The 12,082-nt window shown below is 45.6% G+C and overlaps 1 protein-coding gene across 5 annotated transcripts in view; it reads left to right on the forward strand.

The window, feature by feature from the left end:
* Positions 1-9,705: 9,705 nt before the first annotated feature.
* Positions 9,706-12,082, forward strand: part of LOC116991065 (myomegalin-like) — a 108,391-nt gene continuing 106,014 nt past the window's right edge. For all 5 annotated transcript variants that reach the window (XM_033049401.1, XM_033049404.1, XM_033049405.1 and 2 more), the window contains exon 1: positions 9,706-9,939. In XM_033049401.1, coding sequence (XP_032905292.1) covers positions 9,887-9,939 — 53 coding nt within the window. In that variant the 5' untranslated portion in view covers positions 9,706-9,886. The remainder of the gene's footprint in view (positions 9,940-12,082) is intronic.

A 12,082-nucleotide genomic window follows, 5' to 3' on the forward strand; every position in this document is an offset into this window, starting at 1 on the left:
TACAGAGATTAACAAGAATAATAAAACATAAAATCGGAATAAAATAAATAATAAAGACATCACCAAAACACAAATTAAAGACAGAATTCAATCCAAAGACAAAAATTCAAAAACACAATGTGAAGAGAGAGCAGCGGCAGCTGAAGCGCGCCAGCGTCCACTCTCCCTTCCGACAGCCATCTTGGACACAGACTAACATGTTTACTTACACACAGAAACAATCATCCCCCCACAATGGTTACCACTGTGGGGGAAGGCACAATGTCCAGTCCCCATCAACAGTTCACCCAAAGTCAGGCCTATTGAGGCCACCGCTATTGCCTCTGCCTTAGTAAAATCCATTTATTCAACATGGATTCACCACCCTACGTTCATCAATCACCTGCGTCACCACCTCAATAAAATTAGTAAAACAGGAACTGCCACGTAAAAGGTTTAGGTTTAAGCTGGGAGAGAAAGATGTAAAATAATCTTGAGGGGAAACCTCTTCCACAGAGCATAGTGCACATAAGCAACAAGCTGCCAGAGGAAGTGGTTGAGGCAGGTACAATTACGACATTTAAAAGACACTTGGACAGGTACATGAATAGGAAAGATTTGGGGTGATGTGGGCCAGGCACAGCCAATTGGCACTGGCTCAACTAGGCAATTTGGTCAGCATGGACAAGTTGGGCTGAAGGGCCTGATTCTGTGCTGTGACTTTGTATCCACAATTGGCACTTACACTTACTACTAATGCAAATGTGGAATATTAATTACTGGAATTTCATTTTTTGTTTATGAAGTTCTAAGTTTATTTCTTTCAGGGTGAAGATTTCAGCAGATATAAACCAGGGGTTAAGGTTTTTTTTGTCGATATCCATCTTTAAATATGGATGAAGTTACATGCTGTGAAAGATATATTTAGTTGCAATTGACTATATGAGATGGAGATGTTTTTTTCTCCTCCACTTTTAGAATTGCTAAAGCGGTTTCTATTTTTGTAAATTCTTCTTCAAATGTCATTGAGAGGTGATCCAGGCAGGCAGTCATTTCACTTGTGCTTCTGACACAATTCAGATAAATAGTTAATTAATCCCTCATGCTTGCTTCTCTGTTTGACCTTTCAATCACAAAGGTAAACCTTGCTATTAGATTGAGCAGCAGTTTGTTGACACCATGAGGCCTGGCACCAGAAGGCAGACAGATTTTTTCAGAGGGGCCTCAGACAAGAACCAATACTGCCTGGTACACAAAATTGCTGGGGAAATTCAGCGGGTGCAGCAGCATCTATGGAGCGAAGGAAATAGGCGACGTTTCTGAAGAAGGGTTCCGGCCCGAAACGTCGCCTATTTCCTTCGCTCCATAGATGCTGCTGCACCCGCTGAGTTTCCCCAGCAATTTTGTGTACCTTCGATATTCCAGCATCTGCAGTCCCCTTTTGAACACCAATACTGCCTGTTGATTTGCCATTAATGTCTAGCTAAGTAAAGGGGCAGGGGGGCAGCTAAATGCAAAGAGCAGTGAAATCCAGAGACACCATGCCTAACATCTGTGACTTTTTTTTAAAAAGTCATTAATACGACATACCAGAAAATTATCAGATTATTGTAAAAATCCATCTGGTTCACTGATGTTCTTCAGTGTCTGGCTCACTTACTGTGTCTGGATTCTCTATAGTTCTAGATAATGCAGTGATTGATTCCTAAATGCTCTCTGAAATTTCCTGGCAAGTTACTGAGTTATCAAGGTCAATTAGTGACGGCTAGTAAATGCTCCTTTTGCCAAATACGTCCAGGTATTGAAAAATGAATAAATCTGTGGGATGATGAATTCAACCTTCCGTTCTACTTTGCTATACCACTGAGGGAATTGAAAACCACTGTATACACATTTCTGCCTTGCCATTGATCCTGTTGGAGTCAAGAAAATGTTGGTGTTGTCTGGTTATCTGATAGTCTGACATTGAGTTCCTGATGAGATCAAACTTCCTCTTACTGGACATCAAGGTCAATGCCAACATCGACTCCCTTATGTTCAATTGAAGAAGGTTGATTGAAAGTAACGTGACTGTTTTCTCAGGATCAAGTAATGTCTAGGCGAGATAAATGACACAAAATAGTCAAACAGCACGGAAACTGGCCGTTCAGCTCACTATGTCCGACCAGAGCATCAAATGCCCATCTACACATTCTCATTTTTTTTCTCTTGCATCATCATCGACTCCACTCCTTCACTCATCCTCTCACCATCCACCAACACTCAGGCAATTTATAGTAGCCATTTTAAGAATCAACCAGAACATCATTAAGATGTGGGAACACCGCAGCACACGCACAGAAACCTATAGGTTCAAATTAGAACGACAGCTGCAGCAAGATGGTGTGAAGCAGGTATGGGCTGGAATGCGAAAGATCACGGGCATGAAGCAGAATGGTGGTACACTGCCTGATGGTGAACAGAGTCTGGCTGATGATCTGAACAGATTTTTCAACAGATTTGACTGCCCCACACCACCCCAGCCTCCCCCACCTGGTCTGCTAACCATTGCTGCTTCCTCTCCACCTCCCATCCCTCTCTCCATCAATCCTGAGATGTCACCTGTACGGAGTCCCCTCTTTCCACCTCCCACTCCACCGGCAGCCCCACCCATGACTCTTCATACTGCTCAGGTCAAGGTGATGCTGGACAGACTGAAGCCAGGGAAGGCAGTGGGGCCTGATGACACCAGCCCAAGGCTACTGAAGACTTGCTCTTCAGAGCTGTGTGGTATTCTAACACACCTGTTCAACCTGAGCTTGCGTCTACAGAGGGTTCCAAGGCTGTGGAAAACATCTTGCCTGGTACCTGTCCCAAAGAAGACCCATCCCACTCTCCACAATGACTACAGACCAGTAGCGCTCACTTCACATATAATGAAGACATTTGAGAGACTTGTCCTTTCCTACATCAGGACTAGTGTGTCAAATCAAATGGATCCTTTACAGTTTGCATATCAGCCTAACATCAGTGTCGACGATGCCCTCATTTACATGCTGCAGAGGGTGTACACACATTTGGACACTACTGATGCATCTGTAAGGATTACATTTTTTGACTTCTCAAGCGCCTTCAACACAATTCAGCCCCGACTGCTAGGGGAGAAGATGGAGAAGATGAAAGTGGATCCATCACTGGTACTGTGGTGTTTGGATTACCTTTCCCTCAGACCACAGTACGTGCGCCTACAGAACAGTGTCTCGGGCACCATCTTGAGCAGCACAGGGGCTCCACAAGGAACTGTGCTGGCTCCGTTCCTGTTTACCATCTACACAGCGGATCTCCAATATAACACCAACAGCTGCTTTTTGCAGAAGTTTTCGGATGACACAGCTGTTGTCGGCCTCATTAAAGGGGGCAATGAGGAGGAGTATAGAGACATAATAAGTAACTTTGTGGAGTGGAGTGCACACAATAACCTCCATCTTAACACCAAAAAAACCAAGGAGATAGTTGTGGACTTCAGGAGGGGGAGGAGGAGGACTCAAGCAACACCAATCACCATTAAGGGCACTGAGGTGGAGGTGGTCGCTAACCACAGGTACCTTGGGGTGCAGCTTGACAGTGAGCTGAACTGGAAGTGTCATATGGAGTCGGTGTACAGGAAGGGACAAAGCCGACTGTATTTTTTAAGGAGGCTGAGGTCATTTAACATCTGCCAACCCCTACTGTGCAGTGTCTACCATTCAGTGGTGGCCAGTGCTCTGTTTTTTGCTGTGGCCTGTTGGGGAGATGGCGCCCGCATAGCGGACAAAAACAGACTGGACAAGCTAATCAGGAAGGCCGGCTCAGTGGTCGGGGCTGAGCAACGATCGGTCCAGCAGGTGGCAGAGGCCAGAACTCTGAACAAACTGGGTTCAATAATGACCAACCCCACTCACCCACTCCATGCCCTGAAGGTGATCAAGAGCAGCATCTTCAGTCAGAGGCTGATTGCACCAATGTGCAAAACTGAGAGACATAGGAAGTCCTGTTTACCAGCTGCTATAAGGTTATATAATGCGCATAAATAACTGCACTTTTTTTTAATTAATTGTATTTTAACTTGTATTTTAACTTGTATTTTAACTTGTTAAGTATGGAAGCCATTTGAGGAAATGTGTGGTGTTATGTCTGTCTTGAAGCTGTCGTGGCACTGTAATTTCCTGTAAAGGATTATTAAAGGTATAATCAAACACACATGGTCGCAGGAAGAATGGGCAAACTCCACACAGACGGTACCCAAGTTCAGGATTTCATCTGGGGACGCTGGAGCTGTGAGGAAGCAGCTCTACTTGCTGTGCCATTGTAACGCCAAGTTCAGCAAGAACTAAATGGAGAGACTGTCATGAGCAGCAGAGGATATACTGACTACAGAATTTGTGAGAACTGCCAAGCATGAGGCCTGGCACTTCTCCCAAGGGCATCGAAGTTGGGACTAGTTAGCTTTGTGGCCATAGCAACAAAATATACACATCATGTCAGTCCATGCATGTAAATATAGTACTGGAGATAGATTGATTTTTAAAACTGAAATAAACATAGAAAATACTGGAAATTGTCATTTCATAGTACAGTATAGTACAGCAAATGGCCCTTCAGCCCACAGTGTCCGTGCCAACCATAGTGCTAATTTAAACTAATCCTCTGTGCTTGCATAGTCCGAAGCCCTCCATTCCGTGCATGTTCACATCTCTGTCTAAACGCCTCTTAAACATTGCTCTCATATCTGCTTCCACCCACCTCCTTCTGGCAGTCCATTCCAGGGACCTACCATTCTGTGTGAAAAAACTTGCCTCACAAGTCTCCTTTAAATTTTCCCCCTTTTACCTTAACGTTATGCCCTCTAATATTCTACTCTTGCAAACAGACTCTAATGTTCTACCTTCCTATCCCTCTTTTAACTTTATATACTTCTAACTGCTCATCAGTTAACCTCCGATGCTCCACTGAAAACAATCTAAGTTTGCCCAAATGCTACTTACAGCTAACATCTACTAATCCAGGTAACATTCTAGTGAAAATAGACACAAAAAGCTGGAGTAACTCAGCGGGACAGCATCTCTGGAGAGAAGGAATGGGTGACGTTTTGGGTCGAGACCCTTCTTCAGACTGGAGAACATTCTAGTCTGCAACTTCTTCTGCAACTTCTCCAAAGCCTCAATGTTCATTTTGTAATGTGGTGACCAGAACTACCTACAATACCATATTCCCTAACCAAAATTTTGTACAGCTGTAACATGAGTCCCTAATTTTTATACTCATGCCCCGAGCAATAAAGGTAAGTATGCTGTACACCTTCTTCAATACCTTATCTACTAGTGTGGCTACTTTCAGCGATCTATGGACTTGCACCCCAAGATCTGTCTGCAGGTCAATATTCCTAAGAGTCAGGACCTTTACTGTACATTTTATTCTTATATTTGACCTGTCAAATTGCAACACCTCACACTTGACTGGATTAAACCACCACCATTAGTGGCAGTATCTGTGGAAAAACTAGGTTTATTGTTTCAGGTTAATGGTTTTCTACCAAAATTATGTTTTCTCATTTTTTAATTTGTTGCCAGAAATGTACTGAACCCAGGTCCCTCAGACAGGTGGTGAAAATGGCGTATATTTTAAAAGCACCCACCTTCCCAGTAAAGTCTCCTCTCCACACCTCTCTCCTGTGTCCATTTATCCTCCGCTATTCATTTTCCTCTCCCCATCAACCATCACTTTCCACTGTAGTTACCCTCTCTAAACTCCTTCTACTCCTCCAAGCAGCCCCCTCAATCTACTCTACCAAAATATCTTCCCTCCCTAATGACTGCCAAAATCCTCCTCGCCATTAGCTCTTCTTCTTTAAACTCTTTCTCCCACCCCAAACCATCGATACTCCTCATTCAATATCCCTCCCCTCCAAATCCCCCAATTTTTAATGTTCAATTCCTTCTCAAACTCCTAAATCCCCCCCCCATTGACAATCCCTACGCCTCTACCATCCCTATTCCTCTGAAACCTAACTCCCCTCGTTCCCAATACAATACATACCCTCTTCTCAGAATTAATCTCCCCTGTCCCCATCCACTGATTCACTCTAAACACCAACTTCTTCCCCATCTATTGCATCCTCTTTAAGTCATTTTGCCTCCACCCCAACACATCACTGATTTCCATTCTCCCCCAAGATGTAAACCCCCTCCCCATCCCTCCTGCTAAATTAAACCCTCTCTCCGTTTTCCTCTAACTTCCTCTAGAAACATAGAAACATAGAAATTAGGTGCAGGAGTAGGCCATTCGGCCCTTCGAGCCTGCACCGCCATTCAATATGATCATGGCTGATCATCCAACTCAGTATCCCGTACCTGCCTTCTCTCCATACCCTCTGATCCCCTTAGCCACAAGGGCCACATCTAACTCCCTCTTAAATATAGCCAATGAACTGGCCTCGACTACCCTCTGTGGCAGGGAGTTCCAGAGATTCACCACTCTCTGTGTGAAAAAAGTTCTTCTCATCTCGGTTTTAAAGGATTTCCCCCTTATCCTTAAGCTGTGACCCCTTGTCCTGGACTTCCCCAACATCGGGAGCAATCTTCCTGCATCTAGCCTGTCCAACCCCTTAAGAATGTTGTAAGTTTCTATAAGATCCCCTCTCAATCTCCTAAATTCTAGAGAGTATAAACCAAGTCTATCCAGTCTTTCTTCATAAGACAGTCCTGACATCCCAGGAATCAGTCTGGTGAACCTTCTCTGCACTCCCTCTATGGCAATAATGTCCTTCCTCAGATTTGGAGACCAAAACTGTACGCAATACTCCAGGTGTGGAGTATTCCTCTACTTCCCATTCACCATGTCATCCTTTTAAAACCAACAGCAATCCCCTTCCCATCCACTCACCCAACAAATCCTACATCCCTCCTCTCTCCCAGCTACTAGCCATCTGTTCTGACATGCACACAAATGTACAGATTTGGGCCATGGTTGGCCTCTAGGACCCTCAAGCCCACTCCGCCATTCATAAGATCACAGGTAATCTCACTGTAAATTCAAACATTGCATTCACCTCTATCTGCAACAGCCTTTCACACTCCTTGTTTTTCAAATACCTCCCTTGGATGATCAGCCATGATCATATTGAATGGCGGTGCAGGCTCGAAGGGCCGAATGGCCTACTCCTGCACCTATTTTCTATGTTTCTACCTTTTTATAGATCTTTATTTCAATAAAGAGACAAGTATTATGCCCATTACGCTACATGTAGTCTTATCAATGAGATAGATTGAATTGAAGAACAGCCTCCCCAAGGGTATTCAACAGGGCATTCTGTTGCAATAAACACCATTCTGTTAGCTTTCCGAACAGTTCTTCTCTTCTGATGGTGAATCTTTGGGATTCACTGCCATGGCGGTTGGTTTTTAGAAACATAGAAATTAGGTGCAGGAGTAGGCCATTCGGCCCTTCGAGCCTGCACCACCATTCAATATGATCATGGCTGATCATCCAACTCAGTATCCCGTACCTGACTTCTCTCCATACCCTCTGATCCCCTTAGCCACAATGGAGATAAATATTTTTATTGATCAAGGAATAAAGGGGTATGGAGAAATGGCACAGAAGTGGAGTTGGCGCCAGCATAGCTCAGTCATGTTCATATTGAATGGTCAGGTAGGCTTGAAGGCCCACTCCAGCTATTATTTTCTAAAATTATCGTAGTTACTTTTCATACCTGCAGACTGGCCTGTCGTGAATCGTGCTCTGCAATTTGTGATTAGATTTTAATTTTACTGCCAAAATGGGCAGTTACATATTCCTACATTGTATTCCATTTTCTACAGTCGATCTTTGCCCATTCACCACACTCATCTAAGGTAGACACAAAATGTTGGAGTAACTCAGCGGGACTGGCAGCATCTCTGGAGAGAAGGAATGGGTGATGTTTCGGGTCGAGACCCTTCTTCAGACTCCTGCAGTTCTTTCTTGCACATTTTGACCACACTCATCTATATCCCTTCTCAAACCACAACACTCCTGCCCTCCCAATCCACTAGTCCTTCTCCTCTAAATTAATTCCCACCCACTCCCACAAATTCAAATCCTCAACCTTATTCACAACCTTCATCCCATTCCTCAAATTCTTATTTCCTCTAAAACCAAAACACCTCCTTTAACCCACTCACTGCCTATCTCAATCCAAAAGCCTTCCGTTCAAAATATGCAATTAAATTCCCAATCCCACTTTAACTCAAAGCCCTTTTTAAACCATCCACCACCATCTGAAATCCTTGCTTTCCTTCCTACTCCCTCTCCCCTATATCCTCTCTCCTTCATTCTTAACCTTCCCCTCCAAATGCCCGACTCCCCTTATTCCCTTCTCACTCTTCCCATCCCTTCCCTCTCTCCACCCCCTATTTCTTCTCTCCTTCCATCTCCTTTTCTCCCCTCTCTCTTTTCCATCTCTCTGCTTTCCCTCTCCACAATCCCCTCCTCTCACCTCCCTCCGACTTCTTCCTTCACTTCTCTCCCTTCTCCCTCCCTTCACCCCCTCCCCATTCTCTCCCCTCTACCCCCCTTCCCCATTCTCCTCTCCTTTCAACTTCCTACTTTTCACCTCTCTCCCCTTTCTCTCTCCATCTTTCACCTCTTCCCACTCTCCCCATTTCTCCTTCTTTCACCTCTCCCTCACTCGCCCCTTTCCCCCTCTCCTAATTCCCCACCTTTCTCACTTTCTTCTTTCACCTCATTTCCCACCCATCTCGCCTTCTATCACCTCTCCCCTTGAATTTCTCTCTCTCGCCTTTCCTCCCGATTTCTCTCTTTAACCTCCCCTCATCCCTTCTTCCCCCTTCCCCTATCTCTCCTTCTCTCCCATTCCAAACTCTCTTCTTTCTCCCTCTTTCCCCAATTCCCTCCCTCTTTCTTTCCCTATCTTGCTCCTTCTTTCACCTCCCTCACTCTCCTCTTCCCCTCTCTGCTAATTACCCACCTTTCTTATTCTTATCACCTCTCTTATTTTCCACCCTTCACCTTATTTCACCTCTCCTCTTCATCATATCCTACACCCGCCTTAATCCTCCCTACTCCCTTCCCTCTCCTCCCGTCACCCCTTCTTTCCCCATTTTTCCCTCACCCATCTCCCACTTTCTCTTCTTTCTTCTTTCTTCCTTTCCCCATTTTCTTCATTTTATTTTCCTTTGTTCGCCTTTCCCTTTCTCGCTCCTTCTTTCACCTTTCGCCATCTTTCACCTCTCCGTTTCTCCTTCTTTCTCTTTTCCCGTCTCTCTCCGTCTCCCACATCTCACTTTTCTCATCTCCAACCTCACAATTTCCCCATCTGATTGTCTCCTTCTTTCACCTCCCTCTCCCTCTCCTTCTCCATCTCTCCCTTTCCCATTCTCTTTCTCCATCTCTCCCTTTCCCATTCTCTTTCTCCATCTCTCCCTTTCCCATTCTTTCTCCATCTCTCCCTTTCCCATTCTACTTCTCCATCTCTCCCTTTCACATTCTCTTTCTCCATCTCTCCCTTTCCCATTCTCCTTCTCCATCTCTCCCTTTCCCATTCTCCTTCTCCATCTCTCCCTTTCCCATTCTCCTTCTCCATCTCTCCCTTTCCCATTCTCCTTCTCCATCTCTCCCTTTCCCATTCTCCTTCTCCATCTCTCCCTTTCCCATTCTCCTTCCCCATCCCTCACTGCGCACGCGGGTGTCAGTTGGCCGTTACCCATGGTGCTGCAGGGTTTCGGGTTAAAATGGCGGCGGCGGCGGCAGTTTGAAGCGTCGGTGACGAGCGGGTGGCGCCGCGCAGTGGGGAATGTGTGGCTGAAGGGAAAACAAAAACCGAGCGGGAGAAAGAAAGGGGCCCAGGGTAAAAGGGAAGGAGAGATCATCAGTAGCTGCAGCCGCCGCCATGGATTCGGTGGCGGGCGAGGACCCAACGCTGCCCTTGGATTTCAACGGCAGGTGAGGCCCGGGCGGGGGTCCCGGGGAGGGGGTCTCGGGCTGGGGCGAACGGGACCCACGCTGGCAACGGTGAGGGAGGGAGGTGTGGACCGGCAGGTCTGTCCGACTCAGCCGCTGTTGTGAGCCAGGTCGATCAGGAGGGTCTAGGTCCGGACCTCCTTCCCCTCCTCCCTTTTCTTCCCCCCTTCTCCCTCTCTCCTCTCCCCGTCCTGTACAACTGAGACGCAGCCTGCCAGGCATGTGTGTGCTGCTGTTATAATTTTTCTATAAGCGGAGTCGCCCAGTTAACGGTTTATGCGGTCATTGTGTCAAGTTTATGATCTGGGCATCCGATTGTAAGAAACAACTGACCCCGCCGTTAGGTTGTATCCCCGAGCCCTTGCTCTGTGATATTTGTTCCTTTGTCTGAATCGTTCCCTCTGAACCCCAACCCCCATCCAAACCAGTCTTCCCACCCTCTAAATCCCTCCCTGAAGTGATAATTCAAACTGCTGCTTAATTTATGAAGAGTCTGGACCCGAAGCGTCACCTGTCCATGTTCTACTGACCTCGGAGTAACTCCAGCATTTTGTGTCTTTTCCTGCCTAATTTGTGGCTCTTGTTCGATCCACAACTTTCCCTCTCCTTAAAACAGGATGTTTGTAAACAATGTCACTACCAAAGATACTAGAGAAGCTCCTCTAGTATCTTTGGTCACTACTTTGGTAAATTATGTGATGGTAGACAAAAATGCTGGAGAAACTCAGCGGGCGAGGCAGCATCTATGGAGCGAAGGAAATAGGCGACGTTTCGGGTCGAGACCCTTCTTCAGACGGGTTGAGATCATTCTTCTTTAGAAGGGTCTTGACCCGAAACGTCGCCTATTTCCTTCACTCCATCGATGCTGCCTCACCCGCTGAGTTTCTCCAGCATTTGTGTCTACCTTCGTTTTCCAGCATCTGCAGTTCCTTCTTAAACATTTGGTAAAATATGTGGTGATTTAACATTCAAAATACGTTATCTCCAAACTTCATTTTATCATTCTTTTATTTTGAGAAATCAGATTGCAATATTATTGTAACTGTCAGATGCAAATTATACAATAATCTGTAACTGACAATGAAGGCTATAGGTAGATTACCTGGAGGCAATAAACTGCAGATGCTGGAATCTTGCACAAAACACAGATGCTGCCTGGCCTACTGGGTTTCTCCAGCACTTTGTGTTCAGGTATAGATTACTGATTTTTTTTTTTTTAAAGATTATATTTGATTATTCGGTGCACCATGCTGCATGAAATAGCCAATAGACATTATTTAAAAATACATTTTGAATTTTGTTGGACATTTATAGTGGGATAATAATAATAATAATAATAATAATAATATCTTTTATTGTCATTGCACATCAGTGCAATGAGATTTAGTATGCAGCTTCCAACCGATGTAAAATAAATAAATAAGCTGTGTGATGTGACCATCCGAGGGAGACAGTCCAGGGGGGGTGGGGGGCACTCAGCAGGGCCGGTTTAGAGCCGCTATAGATCTGGGAATAAAGCTGTTTCTGAGTCTGGAGGTTCGGGCGTAGAAGGCCTTGTAACGTCTGCCGGAGGGAAATAGTTCGAACCGTCCGTTACAAGGGTGTGAGGAGTCTTTATGGATGCTGACGGCCTTCCTGAGGCACCGTGTGTGGTAGATGCCCTCCAAGGCTGATAGCTGTCCCAATAATCCTCTGCGCTCTGTGGACGACGCACTGAAGAGCTCTCCTCTCCACCTCTGTGCAGCTGAGATACCACACAGAGATGCCATACGTTAATATGCTCACTGTGGTGCAGCGGTAGAACGTTGTCAGCAGCTGTTGGGGCAGACCAGTCTTTTTTAATGTCCTCAGGAAGAACAGTCGTTGCTGTGCCTTCTTGACCAGCGCAACGGTGTTGGTGGACCATGTGAGGTCCTCTGAAATGTGAGTGCCCAGAAACTTAAAGCTGGCCACTCTCTCCACTCTTTCCCCGTAAATGGAGATTGGGGCGTATTCTCCATTATGGGACCTCCTGAAGTCAATAATCAGCTCCTTGGTCTTGGAGGTGTTTAGTGACAAGTTGTTACGTGCGCACCAGTCCGCCAGGTTCTGCACCTCCGCTCTGTATTTTGTTTCATCACCGTTG

The sequence above is a fragment of the Amblyraja radiata genome, chromosome 32 (assembly GCF_010909765.2).
Source record: "Amblyraja radiata isolate CabotCenter1 chromosome 32, sAmbRad1.1.pri, whole genome shotgun sequence".
NCBI classification, from domain to species: Eukaryota; Metazoa; Chordata; class Chondrichthyes; order Rajiformes; family Rajidae; genus Amblyraja; species Amblyraja radiata.